At 58.9% G+C, this 22,065-nt stretch overlaps 3 protein-coding genes across 5 annotated transcripts; 2 read left to right on the top strand and 1 right to left on the bottom strand.

Moving 5' to 3' along the window:
• PRCC (proline rich mitotic checkpoint control factor) lies at positions 1–9,102 on the bottom strand. 3 transcript variants are annotated; one of them, XM_075525200.1, is made up of 8 exons: positions 8,251–9,102; positions 5,580–5,627; positions 4,553–5,137; positions 3,831–3,926; positions 2,769–2,912; positions 2,340–2,405; positions 1,614–1,733; positions 1–973 (listed from the first exon to the last, which is right to left on the bottom strand). In XM_075525200.1, exons 1-7 carry the CDS (start codon positions 8,809–8,811, stop codon positions 1,647–1,649), a joined length of 1,587 nt encoding a protein of 528 aa, XP_075381315.1. In that variant the 5' UTR covers positions 8,812–9,102; the 3' UTR covers positions 1–973; positions 1,614–1,646. The 3 variants fall into 3 exon arrangements, with proteins under 3 accessions (XP_075381315.1, XP_075381314.1, XP_075381313.1); XM_075525199.1 differs by having other exon boundaries at positions 1–1,015; XM_075525198.1 differs by having other exon boundaries at positions 1–1,733.
• LOC142420735 (uncharacterized) lies at positions 8,957–13,345 on the top strand. Its single transcript, XM_075524948.1, has 6 exons — positions 8,957–9,343; positions 9,495–10,023; positions 10,530–10,688; positions 11,499–12,055; positions 12,784–12,888; positions 12,943–13,345. The coding sequence occupies exons 1-4, from the start codon at positions 8,957–8,959 to the stop codon at positions 11,654–11,656; spliced, it is 1,233 nt and encodes a 410-aa protein (XP_075381063.1). The 3' UTR covers positions 11,657–12,055; positions 12,784–12,888; positions 12,943–13,345.
• A 163-nt stretch (positions 13,346–13,508) lies between these two features.
• Positions 13,509–21,185, top strand: HDGF (heparin binding growth factor). Its single transcript, XM_075525201.1, has 6 exons — positions 13,509–13,914; positions 19,738–19,814; positions 19,980–20,118; positions 20,234–20,416; positions 20,493–20,704; positions 20,859–21,185. The coding sequence occupies exons 1-6, from the start codon at positions 13,828–13,830 to the stop codon at positions 20,863–20,865; spliced, it is 705 nt and encodes a 234-aa protein (XP_075381316.1). The 5' UTR covers positions 13,509–13,827; the 3' UTR covers positions 20,866–21,185.
• Positions 21,186–22,065: the final 880 nt, after the last annotated feature.

Consider the following 22,065-nt stretch of genomic DNA (forward strand, 5'->3'; position numbering starts at 1 on the left):
TTCGGTTCATTTAAAAGTTTATTCCTTTTATCAAATCTCTTTTCAGAGGATTTCACTGTACATATAAGATATGAATAAATTACTCAACAGTAACTTTATTCTGGCCATTCAAATACTCAAAATGGGCTCTGCAAAGTACTAAAACATCCAGGGAACTAAACTAGAAATCAGATTATTTTAAAATATTCTAAGAAAAGACTTCATTCATGGGGGTTTGTTTGCTTGTTTTTAACAGGTAACATGGGAGAAAAACAACCTCTTGGAGTTTTTCTAAATGGAATAACAAATATTAGCTGTTTTAGCTGCGGTTACAACAAATATAACCCTTAGTGGTGGGAATGTAAGTTAAATAACCAGACCAGCTCTCTGTTCCCTTCGGCATCACGCGCTTCGGTGAACAACAAACTAAGTGAGGCCACAGAGATTTGGCTAAAGATACGTGGATCTGGCCAGCAAGGCTGCACATGATTTGCAGTCGTATCGCCTAGACCTAATACCTTAAATAAAAGGAAGATTTAATTTTAAAAAGTTAAGGCCGGACACGGTCTCCTCTTCCCAGCCAGGAGGGTAAAGTTAACTCTTAATTGAAACAGAATTGATACAAACAAGCTGGAAACAAAACAAAACAAACAAAAAAAAAAAAAGGAAGGACAGTCGGCAGCTTTCATCTGCGTCTGCTCGGAGGAAATACTGCTGCTTCACTCGCCGAGCTCGCTGCCAGCTGCACTGCACCGTGCGACGCTGGGAATACTCGGTTCAACAAGTCTGGAGAGCAGCCTGGTACAGCACTGTAGGCCTTGGGTCAGGGGGAGGAGGAGGAAAGAGGGAAAAAACAGGAAGAGGAACGTACATACACACATCGATCACGTTTATCCAAAAGCCCTCAGCAGCGCCTTGTGCTGGGCGAGAGATCCTCACTGCTTTTTGTGCGTTCCACACTCAGGGCGTTTTCAGCTCTATTGCAAGCTCTGACCTGTAAAGGAGTTTCCTCTCAGCACGGTTTGAGACATACAGGCTGGTGGAGATGAGAACAAAAACACTAACTCAGCCACACTTCAAAAAGATATCAAAATCCTTCGCATGAGAGGAGCACTGGATTTACTCGGACATGAGTAAGCAGCCATGAGGACGTCTCAAATAAAAGAACCAAAAAAAAAAACAAAAAAAAGCCAAGCTTGCTCTTGAAACTCACTGTCTTTTAGAAAGAAAAATTACACTTTCAACGCACAGCGAGTCCAAGAAAGGAGCAAAGTGGGAATTGGAAGTTTATTGAGACTCTGCCTAAGGTTCCAGCGGCAAGGCTACGTCGAAGGAGGAGCAGCCCCTGTACCTACAGGACAAAAGCTCCGAGCCTTGCAGCAGGCACGTCTCCTGCGGCTGCCTTGGGACTGTCATCAGTCGTACGAAACAGACTTGATTTGAACCTTCCACATTATCATTTATAAGGAGGGAGGGGAAAGATTACAGGTGGAGTTTCAGGACCGGTTTGCATTAAACCTGGCTCCTGACAGGCAGGGGAGCGCAGTATCCTCCCACCCGCCGAGCAGACCACGTTCTACACGGGGCCTGGTTGATCTCCAGAAGGCCAGGAGAAGTCTGACACAGTAGGTCACCTGGGACGAGAGCCAAAAAGTGGGGCAGAAGTGTTAGAATCCGTATTTGGCTTGAGTCTGACGTCGGCTGAGCTTGTTTTCAGACCATGTGTTTTTCAGTTCCAGTTCTCTTTCCTTCGCCTGCAGAAATCGAGAGGATTAACATCAGCGTTGCTGCTCACTGACTCAGCAGTATTTCACCCTCCTCTGCCCCCGCTGACGGGGATTACAGAGCACTTCAGCTAGAAGCCTCGTTACAGGAGTTAGCACAATTATCTTGACAGAGGCCTGAATTAATTGGGATGCACAGGCATTTCATCCATGCTGAAACGCGGCTTCTCTTGTGGGACGGCCTCGGCAGCCGCTTCCTAACTGCACGGCAGCGGTGCGGAATTAAGACAGGAAGCAGAGAGTCTCGTAACACATACAACCACGCACGCGGCGGAGGTGGGCGGGAGGGGAAGAGTGAAGCAAGGCAAAAGGCAAGCTGGAAGCTCAGTGCCACGACACCCTCGGGGCCAAGGCGCTGCTGCCACCAGGCTGTTTGAGCCGGCGGCGGCCAGGACGCTCCCGCAGCATGGCCGCCTCCGTCCCCGTCGGAGCCGCTGCAGGTCTCAGCCGGGGCTCGGGGTGCTCTTAGTCCCCTGGTCCCCAGCTGCTGAAAGAGCAGCTCTGCTTCGTGCTGCCAAGCATCAAGCCCTGTAATTCTGCCTGGGTCGGTTTCCAGGATAGAGGAAGGCCACTCACCTGATGGATCAGATAGGTGATCTGGTGTTTTCTCCTTTGCTGTCCCGTGGGTTGATCTCCTTTTTTCTAGAAAGCAAAAGCAGGTGAACTGTTAAGCCTGGAAAGATACTGACCGAGACAGCGAAACAAGACAAGTGCCTGCACAAGCCATTTCAAGAAGCATTTGTTTCATATTAAACAGCTCTGGGCAAATTCCTTAGGCTGAAGTGGTTCCTGGCTGGTCTTTACCACCTGCGCACTGGGATTATGTTTTGAGAAGCTCTACTGGTCTCCCATGAGTAATTATTTATACAACACACCACACAAGGGTCCCTGTCCCTGCACCCCGGTGACTGCATAGCATCTAATACAGCTCCAGCTGTGGCTGAAACGAGAACTGAACAGAGGTCTCCAAAATCCCAGCCAGCACTCCTCCCTTCCTGCCCGTACCTTGCTAAACGATTTCATGGTCTTCTCCTCTGTTAAGGATTTGGTCAGCCACTGCTGGGCTCCACTCAGCTGATCGTCACCTTTGATATCCACAAAGTTGATCTCCTCCCTCCCTCGATTCCGCTTGCCTTGCAGGCGTTTGAACTGAAAGAAGAGGAGAAACAACCGGAGTTACACGTGCACGTCGCCCACCAACGCTAACCTGAAACAAGGAAAGGTGGAGGGGGTCTGAGCCTTAGCTCCCCAAGCATGGGACAGGCCACATCAACAAACATTTTTCCAAGCAGGATTTTTTCCTTTAGGAGAGTTCTGCTTTGCTATAGACCAGGATATCTTAAAACTACTTAGCATGAAGGTTATAATCTCATTTTCCTACGCAGAAGGGAAAACGGCATTTAGTCTTGCTTTCAGTCTTGCTCAGGAGAAGACCCTCAGACTGCTGGGTCTCTCATTTTAAGTGCTAGGGAAGCACCTGAAGTTTTGCTGCTAACACATCCACCTCCCATAACAGAAATCCACCTCCAAAGCAAAGAGGTCCCTCGAAGAAGCGAGCACCAGATGGGCTACTGTCTTCTGCAGCACTGACTGGCTCAGCTAACGAGGCTGGCAGTTTCTAGATTAGATCAACAACGGGAAAGAGTTTTTTAAAACAGGTTTTCGAGCATTTGAAAGCGGGGAATTCACCACTGTGCTAGAGGATGTACCGTGAAGGTATCCGAACGGTAGCTCATCTGCACCCCGGCAAGCAACGTCTTCAATCCATGCACCTTGCCTGCCCTAGATAACCTTCACGAGAATGAGACCGGGCTCAGTGGAAATAACAAACATCACCTACTTATAAAGCAAGCAAACCCGTCTGGAGCAGTCGCCCAACGGACCGCTGGAAGGACACCGCACGCGTCCACAAGACAGCGCTAGACCCCATGGACCAACCGCCCGGTCCAACGCAGCATGAAGCACAGGTCGTGCTGGTGGGGCAGGGCTGTGGCTGCCAAGCGGGTCCTAGGTTCTAGCAAAGCTTAAATGCAAACTCTGCAGCGGGAGAGATAATAAAGCGCCAACCGCTTCGTCATCTATGAAGGAGGAGTCGGTGCTCATCTCCTGCGGCGGTGCCTGGGCTGGTTCCATCTCCTGGTAGTACCCGCTGCTGTAGTAATCCTGTCAGCAAAAGGAAAAGCAGTTTGTCACGAGAGCGAAGCAAAATCGATCTTGGAGCAACCATACACAGAGGCTCCGAGACAGAGCACTGAATCGCGCAGCTCACCGCGGGAGCTGCTGCTTTTTCACCTAGAGGGATTTCACTCAGCCTGTACACAGTACGCGTACGATTTCACAGTACGCGACACGCGTACCTCCTCCCAAGGCTGACCGAAGTAGTCATTCATCACGTCTCATTACTCTGGCGCTACTGAAGACTACAGGGTGTTTTTTCAGAGGTACTCGACACCAAATACTTTGCTGAATTGCTAGAAACAACCTGGCTTCAGACACCAGCTCTGGCGAGCCCCGATTCTGCACCCTGACAACAACAGGGGCAGTGGTGCAGGGGCATTTTAAAATGAGTGCAGCTATTAAACATTTATCCAGCAAAGAGCATCTACAGCTCTCGTGCCAGAGCAATCCTATTGTGCTAAGTGCTGTGGATCTCTGCTCCTTGTCCCAGCTAGCTCAGACTAGATTCCCACAAGCCGCAGCCTGCTCCAGTAACTAATTCAGAGCCCCTCGTCCTAGACGCCTTTTCAGAGCAGCGCCATCGAGCTTCACCTCCCAGTCAGCGAACCCACCTGATAATAGGCACCAGCCACGCCGGCCTCGCCGTAGGCGGGGAACTGGCTGTACGGCTGGCTGCCGTAGTCTTCTCCGGGTTTCGGCACCCAGCTGTGCTGAGCACTGCTGGAGCCCGCGCCTGTCTTGAACTCCAGAGGGGCGTTAGCAGCAGCGTCCTGGAACTGGGGCTCTGTCTCTGTCCCGGGAGGTGGGTCCTCCGACACCACCGTGCCAGAGTACATGTACGTCTCGGCACCCACGACACCGGGCTCGTTCCTGTCGGACAAGGAGAAGTAGTTCTCTGGCTTGACCTCTTCATCGCTGTCGTCCTCTTCCTGCGTGATCTGCTTGGTTACCTGCAGGGCAGCGCTCTTGGCGGCAGCTTTGATAGCAGACGGAGAAGGAGTTGTGGGCACCGCTGGCTTGGACAGAGGTTTTGTTTTGGAGGAAGAGGTCGGAGCCTTAGCGGGCTTTGAGTCGGAAGCGTTTTCTCCCGCTTTCCTCGAGAAAGCGTAGGGCAAAAGTAACCGATTGGTCTCTTTCACTGTCAAATTTTTGGGTTGAGGAAGCAAAGCGGACAAGCCAGAGCCCTCGCCGCGTCCCTGGTGAGTTTCATGCAGGGCAAATGGTTCACAGAAATAAGAGAAATGAGTGAGACTATTTAGTTTTCCTGACTCCCTGCCAATTATCTCCTCCAATTCTAACGACATTAATGGGCTTCCCATTGCTCAGCACAATCGTTTGCTACTTCGAACACGCTGCAGGGCTTTCTTGCACAAAAGGCCAGTGGGACTTTTAAGGGAAATGTGGTACTTGCAAATATCTGTCAACTTCCCAAATTAATGCCTATTTTTCTGAGATTTAAATTTAAGAAATTGCCCAAATAAAGGGACTTGACACCCCAGGGGATTTCAGGAATTTTATACACTAAAAGCCACGCGCTTATCAGAGTGGCTGATTTACACTAGTGGAAGCCCAAGATCTGTCACAGTCAAACACTTCTTTCCTGTGAAACTTGTTTAACCGAATATCCTAGGTATTTACCTGAAGAGTATTTTTCTTCTTTGCTGGTTCATCTTCCTCCGAATCTGACTGAGAAAGAAAAACAGAGCTTAGCACAACTTGAGATATCAAAATAAAAGAAAAAAGCCCACCCACTATGCAATTTATTAATTTTCAGTTTGAACCGGCCAAAGAATCACGGTAACGCGGATCTGGATTTAAAATCTGCCAAGAGCCGAGCTAAAAAGCAACAGTGGGATGCGGTCGAGCTCTTTTTCACAGTCTTGCTGATGCATCTATGTCAGGGCAAAGAGAGATAAAAGCCTGCCCTGATTACTACTACGAGAGATAAATAAACCGTCCACAGTGAAAGCAGGACCACAGTACTTGCCGCTATACTTGGAGATAGCTGGGTCTGCCGTGGTCTGGGCGGAGGCAGAAAAATAAGCTGCGTTCTGCTGTAAAACCTGAAGCTTTGCAAACAAGTCAGCATCGCCTCTTAAAAAATCTCCTAAAAGCAATCCATCCGCAGCCAAACAATAATCTCCCACTTGAGCTCATTTATGCAACTTATGGAACAAAAAAAAAAAAAAAAAAAAGATTCCCTAACCCAAAATTCCAAATCTTCAAGGCGGCTTTTTAATGCTGCTCTAAAGCAGAGGGGGTGGGCAGAGAAACTGAGATTCTACGTATTTGGTTCCTGCCAGGAATTAGCACTTAGAGAGCCAACAGCTCAAACTTTTTTTTTTTTTTTTTAATAAATCACAGGAAAATAAACCTAAAGTAAGGCAAAGAACACAAGCTGCACGGCATAAGGTCAGCACTCTCTTTCAAAGTAACGCACAACATTACGTTAATAGAGGGGAAGCACAAACCCACACAAAGCAAGGGTGTAAAAATTCACTGTGGGGATTAACAGGGAATTGTTCACAATAACGTTGGAGTTGCTAAATATCCATTTCAAACTTGAGTAGAAAATCTGGTCGTCTCTGGCATCAGAAAAGGCCCGTAACATCTTTATCGTTTTATAGCTTTGCAGAGCACTTTAAAGAGATTACAGGAAACAAGGTCTTCTGCCAGTTTACTATCTAAATTATAAAACAGGACAAAGACAAAGAACACGCATAAATAAAGGCAAGGCAAGAGTTGCCATAAAACCCGCGTGTTGCATTTGGGAAAGAGGAGATAAAGCAGACTGCCCAGGAGCGTCTCCACAGGTGCAAACAAAAGGGACGGGAGGTATTTTAAGGAGAAAGAGGGAACGAGCGAGGACGGCAGTCACAGGCCAAGGAACTTCTTGGACCAGCTCTGGTTTTAAGGTACTTTTTCTCCCTTCAGCGTTCATTCACTCGCTTGACACTGACGACCTGCAGTATTTCTGTTCAAAGCCGATACGCTGGAACATAGAGGGGGAGATAAAGGGGAGGAACAAATCTCCTTTCATTTGAGCTTATTTCAGTAACTGTTCGAGCAGCGAGGAGGAGAAGAGCCCTAACACTTGCTTTATTATGAAGCGCCTGTTCCAAAACGCTGCAAGAAAGCGAGTAAGCAAAAATAGGGTGTGAGAGAATGGGATACCCCTCATCCCTTTGCCTAAAAGGGGAACCCGTACGTCCCACCGCCTGGTGGGCCTCCCCCATGTTTGGGAGCCGTGGCACGAGGAGCTCTGGCTCTGGGATTTGCCAAACCGGGCTGGTTATTGGCAAGCAGCTGAGTGTGGTTCAGGGACGGCCAGGAAGCCTGTATCCTCTCACCCGCTCTCCCCATGCCCCCGCAGACTGCTCTTCCAGCAAAGCGAGATGCGCTGACTTCGTTTCAGCTCCCCCAGGCCCAAGATGCTGGCAGACCACTATTAATTGATGCTGTTTATAAATCCATACAGTCAAACCTCTTCCTCGAGCTACCTGTCCCCATGGAAATGACCCCAAGCTTCACAGTTCAGCTCTTCCTCCAGCCACAGGCACTCATGTCTCACCGGAACCAGCCACCGAGGCCAGCCGCAGCCACCTGACCGTCACCTCCACGCTACGACAGTACCATCCCAGAGTGAAAAAGCAGAGGGGAGAGAAGGAAAGCTGGTCAATGGGGACACCCAGAAAAAAAAGGTGGGCAGGGACCTGCCTTTCCCTGCTCTTGCCACGGGGCTGTCTGGATTCAGTGCTCCGGAGCCCTGTAAGGCACAGGGCACTGCAAACACAAAAAAGCACAAGCTAAGAGGTAAATGATCGCTTAAAGGTCTGGAGGACGCCTGAAGCCTTTAGATAAACACGCAATAAATTGACAGGAAAATCTATCAGTTGCACTGCAAACAAAAGAAAAGAGACTTTTTTGGGATACCCCCACACAAGGCCATACAGCTCCACATCATCAACTCGTTAACTTCAGTAATAAATAAGGGTGCAGATAATCTGGGTTTTGCTGTATTATGATTATAAATAAGGTTTCTGTATCAGTTTAATTCTGCAAAGCGCTTTAGGATTAGGGCTGGCAGCCGGGACAAATCTCCCCGTCGATGCCACAAAATAGGTTTTGGTACCTTGCTATATTATGATGGGAGAGAGCAAGGAAAGAGACGCTGTGCTTTATGGGCAAACAAATCCAGCGGGGGGATTGCTCCGGGGAGAGGATTTCACGCACGAAGGCGCTCGCTCCTTCTCGGGCGGGCTTGAGCGGGGGCCCCCCCGGCAGAGCTGGTGGTTTGTTTCATACTCACATCTCCCTTGTGCAACTCGGGCGCCGTGATCCGCACCGGCTCTGTCCTCTTCTTTGGCTTGGGGAGGCTCAAATCCACCCCAGCCCCGGGCAGAGCAGCAGAGGCCGAGACAGGAGGGGGCAGGTTGAGGGTAGAGGCAGCGGTCGTGGTGGCAGCGTTCCTCGGGGGAGGCAGGAGGAGCCCCCCCAGCCTGGGCTGCTCCCCGCTCCCGTTCCCGCTGGCGGCCGGCTCGGGCAGGCTGACGGCCGAGGCCTGGGCCGGGCTCATGCCCGGCGGAGGGGTGCTGAAGCCCCTCATGCCAGGCGGAGGGCCCATAAGGAAAGGAGGGGGCGGCCCGCCGTGGGGCGGCGGTAGCAGGGGGAAGCCGCTGCCCGGCGGCTGGTGAGGCGGGGGCAGCGGGGCCATCACGGGGGCTTTGGGGGGAGGCAAGGTGGCGAAGAGCCCCCGGGCCGGGGACTGCTGGGCTGCGGCAGGAGGCGGAGCGGCGGCTTCCTCCTCCTCGCCCGCGGCCTCCTCCGCATCGCTCTCCTCTTCGCTGCTGGCATAGGCCACCAGGGACATGGCCCTCCGAGGAGGGCGGCCCTCCGCGGGCAGGAACCGCTACGCGAGGCCGAGGATCCGCCCTCCCGGCTAGGCCGCGCCGCCGCCGCGCCTTCAGCGACCGTAGCGGGGAGGAAGGGGAGGGCGGGGGCGAGGCTAAGCCACCATGGCGGCCCCACCCCCGTGCAGCGGCGGGGCCGGGGGCTCGGAGAAGCGGCGAGGCGGCCCAACGCCCGGCTCCGCGCCCGCCGCGCCGCGCTCCCAGATAATGGCTGCCGGCAGCGCCCCCCCTCCCCAAGCCTCAGCGCCGCCGGACTACAACTCCCAGCGTCCCCCGCGCGCCTCCCCCGCCCGCCTTATAGCGCGCCCCGCCGCGCGGCACCACGGGAAATGTAGTCTGCGCGGCTGCCCGGCGGGACCACCGCTCCCGGCGTGCCCCGCAAGCCGGGGGGCCGCTGGGCGGGACCTGACATGGCGGGGGGGCGGGAAGGCCGGGGAGGCGTTAGGGGCAAGGCTAGCCCTGGCCCAGTCAGGCCCGGCCAGGTCAGGCCTAGTCAGAGCGGGCCGGGCCCTGAGGTGAAGTGCGGCCTAGTCGGGCTGGAGGCCCAGGCCTCCCCGCAAAGCCTCCGCGGAGGCCGAGGGACGGGCTGAGCCGTGGCCGAGGAGGGGCTGGCTCAGTGCGGCCTGCTCACAGTGACTCCTAGCGAGGGCTGCTGGGCGTGGGGGCGGCTGGAGGGGCCCTGCCCGAGCCCCCCTCTGCGGGGAGAGCCCGGCGGGGAACAAGCGGGCCTCCCCTAGGCTTCGTGGGGCCTCTCCGGGGCCTGCTGTCCGCTCCCGCCTGCCTCCACGGGGCTGCGGGTGGGCTCCGGCCCAAGGTCCCCCGGGGGTTACTCGCCCTGCCCGGCTGTGTCGGGGCCCGGCTGCCCTCCCCAGGCCGCCCGCTCGGACTACAGCTCCCGGCGCTCCCCGCCGCCCTCCCCCGAGCCGTTTCCCCGCCCTACTCGCCAGGCCGCTTAGTTCATCGCCAAACCGGGGCGTGGAGCGGGGACTACAGCTCCCGGCGTGCCCGGAGAGGCCGGCGGGTCCCCCGGCGCCGGGTTGCTGTGTCACTGCAGGGGGACAGAGCGACGGGGCGGGGGGGGGCAGCTCTCTGCCAGCTAGCTGGTTGCCTTCCTGCCTATTCATCCCTGCCTGTTTTAATTTTAAGGCAGGAGCTTGTGCCTAGACAGTGCTGTGAGTCTTGGTGGAAGGCTTTTCTGGAGAGGAGTGGAGATGGGAGATATTTTTTTGTGGCAGCAGGGGCCAGGACTCCCTCGCAGCGGGTTTATTCCTTTAGCTCTTCGCTGACTTTAGGTTTGACTCCAGTGACCTCCTTCTGCTTTGTTCTGGCCTTAATAAGAAGAGAGCTGGGCTCTGAATTTGGGTCCCCAACGCAAAGCCCAAGGAAGTAATTTGCCAAGCTGCTGCGAAGTACTAGCATAAGTAATTCAAACCAAATCAAGATAAATGGGAAGCGTATCCTGTGGTGCAAGAAGCCCTTTATCATTTCGAACAGTGTGAAACCCAACTAACGTGCCCCGTCCCACCCCTCCTGCCCTGTTCTGAAGGACTGTTGAGTATTAAAAATACGGTATTAAAAATAAGCATTGAGGCCTCTGGGAGCGAGAGGGAAAGGTGGATGCGGTTTTCGCTACCTGTGACACTTACACGTACATTTTTTTCCCCCGTTCTTTACGCAGCCGAGACCTGTAAGAACGAAGCCGAGCGATACCGGCACAGGGATGCTGAGGAGGAGGAGGAGGATGTTCCTGCGGCGGCGGGGCCGGTTTGGCTTGCAGAAGGTCCTGTGTGCCTCAGCCTTTCTTTGCGGCAGCACAGAAACCCCGTTCCCTGGGACCGTAGGTTCCCCATCTGCCAGAAACAGCGAGCCATTGTCTCGGCTGTGACACGTGTGCGGTGACTTGTAGAGCAAAGCCCTTGTTGAGGGGGTCTGTACCCCAAAAGGTGTCACGGAGGTGTTTAAGCCTCTTTCCTCTATGACTCTGCCCACCCGCTCTCCAAATCTAATGGAAACCAAAACAGAGAACAGCCACGGTATGATGGAAATGGGGAATTTTTTGTGGATCAGGCCCCTGGTGCCGTCACTTCCCCAGCAAAGCACCCCTTGGGCTGAAGTCCTTGGGACGTGTTGGGATCTCCCCAGCGGATTTTTATTTTATTTTTTTTAAACTCCTTCATAAATGTCTGGCTCTGTCGAAAAGTAAAATCAACGAGTCCTCGAGAAGCACGGAGCGAGCAGGTTAAACTGCCTGAAGCCTCGATGCGAGGCAGTCCTCATCCTCTGCGGAGGAAAATCAACAATAACCCTGGCAGAGATAGGAGGGACCGAGTTTAAACAAGGTCCTGCTCTCGCTGCGCGGAAGGAGGGAGAAATCTTTGTTTCCCTTGCCCTTTGTCCATTTTTTCTGTTTAAGCTGGAGATTCCTCGGGCCTGGGGCTCTCACCCCTGGGCAGCAGGGTCCTGCTTTCAGCTGTGATCCCTCTGATTATTTATTTGTGTTGCTTTGTGGCTCGTTAGGAGAAATTAAGCCAAGGAAAGCACATGAGGGATGGAAGGAAAAGAGTCCAGCCCAGGAACCCCGACTGCTGGATCACAGTGGAGGTTCTAGTCTTGCAAACAGCTTAATCTGTGCTTAATTTCATCACAGGTGTTCGGTTGGGCCAGGCCTGCACCCGTCGTGTCCTGGAGGACCCAGCCTCGCCTGGCACAACGTCCCCGCTGGTGCCTGAGCCCCGTCACCCTGAGAAGGAAATCCCCAGCAGCCGGAGCTTCACCGGTTTTAGTCTGAAGCTGGGACATGTTTAGTAGCAGCGCTGGGGGCGGAAGGAGACCAAGGTGATGATTTACTCATCTGGTGACTTAGTCACCCCCTAACCCCCGCGTCGAGCCCGGCCGGGTGGCCCGAGCCTGCTCCCCAGGCACGCAAAGATTTTCCTACACGCTTAATTTCACACACCGTGAGTAATCCCGGTACCTCTGGCCCGGGCTCTGCAGAACAGGGTATTTTTTGAAGAAAAAATGCTTTGCCTGTTCTGCTGTAGGTGAACGGGGAAGCTCGCCCGAGGCGGCCTGCTGCTGGGGCACGAAATGCTCCCGGTTGTTCCTTTTCTTTCTTTTTAAAGGCTGGCCTCCCTCTCCTACGACATATTCGGCTGCAGCTGGGATGTGGAGTTTTGGGGATGCCGCTACACTGGTTTTACACTGGTTTTGCACAGGTTTCCACTGGTTATACACTGGTTTTGCACAGGTTTGCACTGGGTTTACATGGTTTTACACTGGTTTTGCACAGGTTTGCACTGGTTATACACTGGTTTTGCACAGGTTTGCACAGGTTTTGCACAGGTTTGCACTTGGTTTACCCAGTTTTACACTGGTTTTGCACAGGTTTGCACTGGTTTTGCAGAGGTTTGCACTGCTTTTGCACAAGTTTTACACGGTTTTGCACAGGTTTTACACGGTTTTACACTGGTTTGCACAGGTTTGCACTGGCTTCGCACGGCTTCGCACTGGTTTTGCACAGTTTTGCACTGGTTATACACTGGTTTTGCACAGGTTTGCACTGCTTTTGCACAAGTTTTACACGGCTTTACACTGCTTTCGCACAGGTTTTGCACTGGTTTGCACTGGGTTTACACGGTTTTACACTGGTTTTGCATAGGTTTTACACTGGTTTTGCACAGGTTTGCACTGGCCTCACACGGCTTCGCACTGGTTTTGCACAGGTTTGCACTGGGTTTACACGGTTTTACACTGGTTTTGCACAGGTTTGCACTGTGTTTACACAGTTTTGCACAGGTTTTGCACAGGTTTGCACTGGGTTTACACGGTTTTACACTGGTTTTGCACAGGTTTGCACTGTGTTTACACAGTTTTGCACAGGTTTTGCACAGGTTTGCACTGGGTTTACACGGTTTTACACTGGTTTTGCACAGGTTTGCACTGTGTTTACACGGTTTTACACTGGTTTTGCACAGGTTTGCACTGGCCTCGCACGGCTTCGCACTGGTTTTGCACAGGTTTGCACTGGTTATGCACTGGTTTTGCACAGGTTTGCACTGTGTTTACACTGGTTTTACACTGGTTTTGCACAGGTTTGCACTGGTTTTGCACAGGTTTGCACTGCTTTTGCACAAGTTTTACACGGCTTTACACTGCTTTCGCACAGGTTTTGCACTGGTTTGCACTGGTTTTACACGGTTTTACGCTGCACTCCCCCATTTCCAGGGTCGCAGCAGCGAGCCCGTGGCTGGGTGTCACCCCGCTGTCACGCCGGCGTGGCCGTGTCGCGCTGTGTCCCTGTTCCCCGTGACACATCCACGCGTACTCACCAAGACTGAGCTGAAGGCTCCCACCCCCCCCCGTCCCCCAAACACCCACCTGCAGCTGGATAATTTTTTATTGTTAATTAGTTTTTGGGTGGTTTTTTTTTTTTTTTTTGCACCACGCCAAGCGTGCCTGCCTCCCTCCACCCCTCGCAGCACACCCACCCCGCCGCTGCCCCTCCTCTCCCCGCTCCCCCGTGGGTGTGGGTGTGCAAGGCAGCGCTGCCGAGCCTCCGAGCGCATCCACCGGGAGGAGGAGGAGGAGGAGGAGGAGGAGGAAGGGGGGGGGGTGGCAGAGGGAGGGAGCAATTGAATTTCAAACACAAACAACCGCATGGGGCACGGACCCTCCGCCGCCGCGCCGCGCCGCTCCTAGCACCGCGGGCCGGGGCCGCCGCCGCCCCCCGCCCCGGGCTCCGCGCCGGGCCCGCCGCGCTGGGGGGCAGGAGAAGCCGTTGGTTCCCTTCCTTCCCCCCCCTTCCCCCTTTTTTTAATTATTCTTCTTCTTCTTCTTAATTTTTTTTTTTTTTTTTTGCTAATCCCTGCTTCCCCGGGTTTTGTCTCCCAAACTTCACCCCCCCCCCTCCCCTTTTCCCCTGCCCGGCCCCCCCCCCCCCCCCCCCTCCCCGTTCCCGGGAGGAGCCGCCAGCAAAGATGTCCCGGTCCAACCGGCAGAAGGAATACAAATGCGGGGACCTGGTCTTTGCCAAGATGAAGGGTTACCCACACTGGCCTGCCCGGGTAAGGAACCGGGGACGGAGGGGGGGAGGCGATGGGACCCACCGGTTCCCCCCCCCCCCCGCCTGCTACCCGTTGCATAACGCCGCAGCCGGTGTCCCGGGGCCGGGCTGCAGCGGGGGGGGCCGTACCGGGGTCAGGCTTCCCCGGTGCAGCGGGGAGAGGGGGGGGGAAACTGCCGTTTTTCGGCTGGATCCAACTTTACCGGCACCTTATGTAAGGCCGGGCCCGGGCCCCGCTCGCCGGGGCGGAAAAGTTGGGGGTTATTCGTTACCGGGGGGGCTGGGGGGGGGGGAGCGCTTTCTGGTTATTTTGTTGGGTTTTAGGGGGATTTAATGTGTTGGAAACAACGTCCCGGGCCCCTTTTGTGCTGTTTCCCTCCGGGGGAGGAGGGGGGGGAGAGACAGGTTCACGGGTGGGGGCCCGCGTGGGAGTGGGGAGCCCCCGGGGGGGGGCAGAGGGATGAAGCCGTGACCTGGGCCGCATCCTGCACCGGAGCACGAGGCCGCCGGGCTGACACCACCCCCCCACCCCCCCCGCCTTCCCCCGGCATCGCCCTGTGGGTCTGGGGGGGATCGGGGGGTCCCGTTCTCGCGTGGGGCCACACTACGACCCCCCCCCCCCCCCCCCGCTCCGGCTCCCCCGCTCCATCGGGGTGCCAGCAGCGGGACCCCCGCCAGGCATCGGGGAGGTGGCACGTCGCTCCCGCTCCGTCGACTTGCTGCTCCGCTTCACCGGTGATTTGGGGGAGACCAGGGGAGTGGGGGGGTTACCCAAACCCCCCCTCATCCTCCTGGCTTCACCGGTGGGTCCCTGAGCGTGTCCCCCAGGTCCGCGTGGCCTTACCTCTCACCGGGGGGGGGGAACCCCGGGTGCCAAATAGGTGCCAGCGCTCGGCCGGGAGTTTGGCTTTAAAAAAAATCAATATAATCACTGAGGACTTAGGACAGAGTGGGGGGGGGACACGCGGGGAAGGGCGGGGGTGTCAAGGTGGGGTGCCGGACCCGGTGTGTGCCCGACCCACCGCCGCCGCCCGGCTTGCTCCCACCGGGACAGCGGTCCTGGGTGCCGTGTAGATGTGGGGGGGTCCCTGAGCATCTGGGGGGGGGTCAGTACTATAAGCCTGGCCCCCCCCTTGGGATAAAACACCTCGGCCATGCTCGCCGAGGGCCATCGGGGCCTGATCCTTCCCCGGGCAGGCCGGGTGGCTGAGCGGTGGCTCGGCCGGGTGGCCGTGGGGGAAGCTCTGGCTACAGAATACGTCGCTGGTTATTTTTAAGCGCTTGATGATGCAGTTTAAAATTTCCTTGGAGTGTTCCACCCCCCCCCACACCACCACCCTCCCCGACCAGCCTCGCTGCAAAGGGAGCTGGGCCGCCCGCGAACCCCGAATTAAACCGAAACGGGAAGGAATCGCGAAGCGCAATGGGCTTTAAAGGCCGAGGATTCCCCCCGCCACCACCCCCCCATCCCCTCCTCCTTCCCCTCCTCGGGTTTGAATAACTTTTGTTTGGTTTGTAGGGTTCTGGCGGGGAGGCCGGAGAGGGGGTGGGGAGGCGTTCGGATTTGGCACTGGCCTCCCAACGCGCCTTTGAAAGCGGCTTTGCGAGGAGGAGCCAGAGGGATCTCTGGGAGCCCGACGCTCGCTTCCACCACCGCTTCCCTTCTGGGGGGGAAAAAACGATGCTCCCCTGACCCCCGGTGCGGGACCCGCTGCTTCGGCCTCCTTTACCCGTCACGTCCCAGCGGGGTTTGGCCGCGGGTCCCATGGAAAAGCCCCTCTGATGGGTGCCCCCCGTCGTGACGGGGACAGGGGGGTGAAGCCAGGTCGGGGCTTGCGTAGCCTCGTGCCGGGCTGAGCTCCCAGAGACCAAATTAGCGCCTGCGTACGCCGCGCGGGGCCAGGCCCGCTCGGGTTTCACGCCGTGCTCGGCTCCCGGCAGCCGGTTTCACCGCCACCGTCGTGGCAGGAACATTTTGGGGTCGCTCGGGCAGGCGGGGAGCAGGTTCCCCCTCCCCCCCCGAAAGCAGTGGGAGGTCAGGGTGGGCTGCCTTCCCCGAGCCCGGGAGGATGCCGGGTTAAATGGGGTGGGGGGGGTTTTTTGGGGTGCTGCTCTGCAGAAGAGGCCGAGCCCCCCTGCCCTCCCTCCGGTGACTAATCCCATGGCGGGCTGGGGTGAAGCAGGCAGGGTTTGCCCGTGACTAATTCGGTGCCGTGATGAAGCGTTACCCGGCCGCACGTGGCGTTCGCTGGGATATTTGTTTCCGACCAGGTGTGGCTGGAGCAGAAAGAAATGGCGAGGGGAGAAATGGAAGGGGGTGGGGGAGAGCCCGAGGCACCGCGGGGAGGTGGGGGTTAGGCCCCCGGCCCGTGCTCTGGGGACGGTGCTCGCGGTTCCCCCGGGGAGACGGTGCCTGGCACCGTCCCCCAACACCGGCACCTCAGCCTCCCCCCCCCCCCCCCCCCCCGGTGGAAACCTCTCCCCGCGAGGGGCAGCACCAAAGAGAGGGGAAACTGAGGCACGAAAGCAGGGAGATGAGTCGCCAGCGCCCGGAGCCGTCCTCTTCCCCTCTCCCCGTCTCCCTGGCCGGATCCGCAGCCCTTCTTCCTTACAGCCCATGACTTATTTATAGCCCACCGGGACGGCGTGGGAGCGCGGCAGGGACCGGTGCACCACGCCGACGGTCCCGGCACCGCTGGCATCCCCCTCCCTGAGCATCTCCTGTTCCCGGCACTGGGCATTTGGCGGGGGCAGAGGGGAGGTGGAGGGCTCCTCGCTGCCGGGCTGGATCCGGCCGGCCGTACGCTTTGCCGCTGTTTGGAGAAGGAACGGGGTAATTTGCTGCCGGTGGCGGGGGTCCAAGGTTGCCCGGTGCTGGGAGAAGCTCACCGCCACCCAGCTCTGCCCCGGCATCGTGCCACCGAGCTCAGTGCCCGGCCCGTGCTCTGGGATGGGGTCGTAGCGATGTCCCCTGGCTGGGGACGGCCCCGGGTGGGTGCGTGGCTGCGGCCGCAGGGCTCGGGGATGCCCCGGGCCCCCAGCCCGGCTGCGTGTGCCCCCCCGCCCCGTGCTTTTCCAGCCATGTGTGACCCACGTGAATTAATTCCATGAATTCTCCCTTCCTGACAGCCGACTCCTCGTTGCCACCCTTCGGCCAGCAGTGGGGAAACTGAGGCAGGGGGTGGGTTGCTCCCAGCACCCCGGTGCTGTCGGGGTCCCCCGGGGCCAACGTGGGGTGGGCTGCGCCCAGCCTTGCTCCGCTCACGCTCCGAGGACCGGTTGCAAAGGTCAAGTGCAGAGGTTGGGGACAGAGTCCACCCCGGGGTACGTGCCCGTCCCTCCCCTGCCACGCTCCAGAGCTTTAACCCCCCCTTGCCGGCAAGCGAGAGGGATGGACAGACAGACGGCGGTGCCTTGAGCACCGGATAACCGTCACGGGGCAGTTTGGCAGCCGGGTGGGCTGCAAGCCCCTCACCTTGGGGGGGTCTCCGGTGGGGTGAGGGGTTTCCAAACACCCCCGGCCCCTTTCTGGCCGCGCTTGCTCCCGGGAACGGCGTGCTTTGGGCAGCGTGAGCCCCCCCCCCGGGGTTTTCGGAAGGGTTCCCACCCCTGGTGCCCGCCTGCGCTATCGGCGTCCATGCCGGGGTATCTCACCCGCCTCCCCGTATCTCCCCGCACCCCGGCTTCCCCGCCTGCTCCTGCAGATAGAGATGCCGCATCCTTTTCTCCGGGGACGGAGGTTTGGGTGGAGAAGGGGCAGATAAGGGGCTGTCGCGGGGACGGGCTGGGCGGCAGATCCCGGCTGCCATGTGGATCGGCCGTGGCGGAGACGTGAGCTTTCCCCAGTGCTGGGCCCGCCGCTGCCCGTCCCTCGGCCACGCCACGACCTTGGCCAAGGACGGTTCCTGGCGTGGGGATGGGGACGGGCAGCGGTGGGCTCGGGGACCACGGTGCCATGGGGCAGCCGTCCCCGCTGCCCTCGACGCCGTGTGTGCCGCCTTTCCTTGGGGAAGGAGGTTTTAAAACTAGCTGGGGGAATGGCACAGCCGGGGGGGTCTCCACCGGAGTCCCGGCACCGTGAGGGGCTCAGGGGACCGTGTCCTCGCCCGGGGGGCTCCAGGGCTGGCAGGGCCTTTGCCGCATCATCCCGGGAGCGACCTGCGGAAACGTGGCCTGCAGAGAAGCATCCCCATGGTGGGGTCGGGCTGGCCGGCCGCCCCTCCGTCTCATATTTTCTCCTCCAGCAGGGATGGAGCCGCTGCCGCGGCGGTGGTGGCTCAGGTGGGCGAGCGCCGGGGGCTGCGGGCAGGCAGGGGTCTCGCCGGGGCGTGGTGGCCGGTGCGAGGGTGAGACCAAGCTTTGCACCGCCGGAGACCGTGCCCGCTCGCCCCGTCCCCGCTCCTGAAATGCCCCCGTGCAGCTGGGGGAGCCGGACAGGGGGAGCGGGGGGCTTCGGGGCAGGACGGCAGCGCCGGGAGCCCCGGGACGCTGGGTTGAGGCACGTCGCCGATCCCAAAACACACCCTGGATCCGGGAAGACGGATGCAGGAGGGCAGCCTGCGTGCCCCAAACGACATTTGGGCAGTGGGGATCCAGGTCGAGCTCTCTGGGAGCGGGCACCGTGCACGGGACCTCACACCGACTGCCCACCGTGTCCCGGTGCCTGCACGGAGCCCCTTGCCGGCATCCCGTCCCACCCGGCTGTCCCTGGGGCCGCGCCGGCATCGCCACCCGGCACAATGGCACGCGTTAGTTCGTGGATGTCAGGGAATGAAGCTGCACGGTATTCCCGGCTCTGGGAATGAAACCGGAAGAAACCCTTGGCCAGGTTGGCCCTTGAGCATCGCATTTGAGACGGGTCGGTGACACGGGGGGAGGAAGGGGGGAAAAAAAAAACCCCGGTGGCAGCCCTGCCACCGGCACCCCGGCTCCGCGCTGACCCGGCCGGCTGGGGAAACTGAGGCTGGGCGAGCCGGGGGGGGGGGGGTGGCAGTGACTTAGCAAAGGTCGTATCGTGAATCAGCAGCGCGCTGGGAATGGAACCCAGCACCCCAGCCGCCGGTGCTGGCACCCACCCCGAGACCCCCGCCCGCATCCTCCGTCGGCTCCTTCCACCTCCCTTTGAGGCTTTCTCCGGGAATTTATGGCTGCGCTCCTCGCGCTGGCTGGAGCGGGGAGGGGGGGTTATTTTTAGACGCTATAAAAAGCAGCCGGAGTCGCTTTCGCTCTATTCCCGCGTGGCGCCTCGGGAATATTCACGCTCGGTGAAACGGCACCTGCCAGCGGGGTCGGCGCCGGCTGCTCGCGGACCCCCGCGGTCCTCGCCGTGCCGTCCTCGCAGCCGGCGACCCCGTTTCGGTTGGGGGGGTCCCAGAAGCAGGACACCTCCTGGTTTTCCCCCCACACACACACATCCCCACGCCCCGACCCGGGGCTGGAGGCGATGCCTCTGGCTTCACCGGCGCCACCGGCACGCCTCTCGCGCGAATTTGCTGAGGTAAATATGTCTGAGCCAGTCTAGACAAGAGCTTAGGGCAGCCGCTCCTCGCCCGTCCCCACGGGCTGGGAGAAGGGGAGCCCCCGCTGACCCGGCACCGGTGGGCACGGCCACTCGTTTTATAAACCGCTCTTCTTGCCCGCGGTGCCGCTGACCGGGGGTTGAATTCCCAAGGAATAATATTTTCTTCCCTCCCCGGGCCGTGCCGGTCGGTCGGATGCGGCGTGCCCGACACCCGTGTCCCAGCCGGTGGGTGACGTCCCGCTGTCAGGGGGAGCCGGGGCTCTCCCCCTCCCCAATTCTCACCCCGTCCTTTGTATCGCACAGATTGACGAGATGCCGGAAGCTGCAGTAAAATCCTCCTCCAATAAATACCAAGTCTTCTTCTTTGGGACCCACGAAACGTGAGTGGGGCCCCGGCGTGCGCGGGAGACGGGGCCGAGGGGGGCACTGACGGATCGACCCCCTCCGTGGGGCAGCGCTGCCAACGTCCCTGGGGGTTTTGGGGAGAGGCGAGACCCCCCCCGGCTGCCATCCCTCACTGCTTCCCCCCCCCACCCCCCGAGCAGGGCATTCCTGGGGCCCAAAGACCTCTTCCCCTATGAAGAATGCAAGGAGAAGTTTGGGAAACCCAACAAACGGAAAGGGTTCAGCGAAGGTTTGTGGGAGATCGAGAACAACCCCACCGTCAAAGCCTCCGGCTACCAGGTGGGTCGCGAGCCGGGGGGGCTCCCGGCACCTCGCATCCCCCTCCAGCCACCTCCTTCCCCCCCGTTTCCCCTTCCCGGGTCCCCCCTCTGTGAGTCCCCCGTGTCCCCTCCAGCCCACCCAGAAGAAGACCTGCCCCGAGGACGCCGAGCCGGAGCGGGAGCCGGAGGGCGACGGGGAGAAGAAGGGCAACGCGGAGGGCAGCAGCGACGAGGAGGGGAAGCTGGTGATCGACGAGCAGTCCAAGGAGAAGAACGAGAAAGCCGGGATCAAGAGGAAAGCGGAAGATGCTTTGGAGGTAGGGGGACGTTGGGGACGGGGATGCGGGCGAGGGGGGGGCCGGGGCTGGGCTGAGCTGAGCTCCCCCCACCCAGGACTCCCCCAAACGCACCAAGGAGGCGGAGGGGCAGGAAGGGGAGAAGAAGGTAGACAACGAAGAGGCTCCCAAGGAGGAGCCGAAACCCAACCCGGCCGAAGGGGAGAAGGAGAAGAACAGCGACGCCGCCAGCGTGCCGGACGCCAACGAAGCCAAGCAGGAGAGCAAGGAGAAGGCGGGCACGGAGGAGGTCAGAGACCACAAGGAGAGGTGAGGGTGGTGCGGTGACCCCCATCCCCAACAGCCGGGCACCTCCCTGCCCACCCTGGGCACGGGGGAACGTCCCCGGTGGCGCGGAGAGGGGGGGGTCCCGGTACCGCGGGGTCCGTGACCGAGCGCTCGGGTCTCTTCTTGGCTCCCGCAGCCTGTAGCGGCCTCCCCGGCGAGCTGATCTTCCCGCCTGCCCCTTCCCCGCTGGGCTCCCTGGGTGCTGCCCCATCTCGCCCTCGTCGGCTCGTCGCGTCCGCAGCTCCGGACAAGAGAAACAAACCGAAAATGAAATTTAAAAAAAAAAAAAAAAAAAAAAAAAAAAGAGAGAGAGAGAGAGAAATGAAGAGAAACCCGGTAACACAAACCCCTGAACCGACCCGCATCTCCCGGCCCCGCCGTCGCGGGGCGCATGCTTTGTATTAGTGATTTCTAGGGGGCTGATCAGTTGATTTGAAATAAAAGCGATTCATGCCTTTTTAAAGCGCTTCCGCCGGCGTCTCCGTGCCGAGAGGTCGGCCCCTTCCCACCGTGCTGGCGATTTTGGGCCCCTTTGGGCTGCCCTAACCCCGCAGCGTGTGGGGGGGCCGCTGCCGGAGAGGGGCTCCAGCGTCCCCCTGGCAGCTCCGGTTTGTTTTTTTGGTGCCGGAGAGGGGTTCAGAAGGAAATGCAGAAAGGGATCGGAGCAAACAGGGACCTGCGGGCTGTTTGGGGGAGAGAAGTGGTTGAAAGAGGGAAAGGAAAGAGGCGGGGGGGGAGGTTTTTGAGGGGGACACGTTTAATAAAATAGAAAAATTCTGCAGGAAAGCAATGGTGAGAGGCCGGGACAAGGGGCCGTTTCGGCCGGGGCTTCGCTGTGCCCTGGCTTGTTACGGAGCTGCGCCTCCATCGCGTCCCTGCGGCAGGACGGGCTCGGGGAGGAGCCGGGACCCCCCCCCCCCCTTCCCGGGGGGCGGCAGCGCCTTGGCCCCCAGGATGAGCCCCGAGGAGGGCCGGCAGCTCCCGCAGCAGAAAATGGAGCCCTGGCCGGCTGCCAGCCCCGCCGCGGGACTACAGCTCCCAGCTGCCCGGGCTGGGGCGGGCGCTGCCACCGAGAGGCCTGGCCCGGTCACGGGGAACCCTCGCCCGCCAGCCCCCGGCCCTGGGGAGCGCCCAGGCCTCGGGGAGCCCCTCGGGGGCCCCGCGTGGGAAGGTGCAGGGCCGAGCCCGGGCGGGAGCAGGGGGAGGCAATGGGGGGGGTCGTGAGGGGCCGCCCCACAGCTCGGCCCCGCGCCCCGGCCCGGCTCCCCGCGCCCCGGGGCCGGCCCAGGCCCGACGGGGGACGCTGGGAGGTGTGGAGGGGCGGGGACTACAACTCCCGGCGT

Source organism: Mycteria americana, chromosome 25, assembly GCF_035582795.1.
Source record: "Mycteria americana isolate JAX WOST 10 ecotype Jacksonville Zoo and Gardens chromosome 25, USCA_MyAme_1.0, whole genome shotgun sequence".
In the NCBI taxonomy this organism is placed as follows: Eukaryota; Metazoa; Chordata; class Aves; order Ciconiiformes; family Ciconiidae; genus Mycteria; species Mycteria americana.

Excerpts from the sequence above, each read along its gene's own strand:
- PRCC (XM_075525200.1), bottom strand. The coding sequence starts at position 8,811 with ATGTCCCTGGTGGCCTATGCCAGCAGCGAAGAGGAGAGCGATGCGGAG. Across the intron at positions 5,628-8,250 it reads CCGAGTTGCACAAGGGAGAT|TCAGATTCGGAGGAAGATGA; the intron begins GTGAGTATGAAA and ends TTTCTTTCTCAG. Across the intron at positions 5,138-5,579 it reads AGAAGAAAAATACTCTTCAG|GGACGCGGCGAGGGCTCTGG; the intron begins GTAAATACCTAG and ends GAAACTCACCAG.
- LOC142420735 (XM_075524948.1), top strand. The coding sequence starts at position 8,957 with ATGGCGGCCCCACCCCCGTGCAGCGGCGGGGCCGGGGGCTCGGAGAAG. Across the intron at positions 9,344-9,494 it reads GCCCGGCCAGGTCAGGCCTA|CGAGGGCTGCTGGGCGTGGG; the intron begins GTCAGAGCGGGC and ends AGTGACTCCTAG. Across the intron at positions 10,689-11,498 it reads AAACCCCGTTCCCTGGGACC|GTGTTCGGTTGGGCCAGGCC; the intron begins GTAGGTTCCCCA and ends ATTTCATCACAG.
- HDGF (XM_075525201.1), top strand. The coding sequence starts at position 13,828 with ATGTCCCGGTCCAACCGGCAGAAGGAATACAAATGCGGGGACCTGGTC. Across the intron at positions 13,915-19,737 it reads ACCCACACTGGCCTGCCCGG|ATTGACGAGATGCCGGAAGC; the intron begins GTAAGGAACCGG and ends TGTATCGCACAG. Across the intron at positions 20,417-20,492 it reads AAGCGGAAGATGCTTTGGAG|GACTCCCCCAAACGCACCAA; the intron begins GTAGGGGGACGT and ends CCCCCCACCCAG.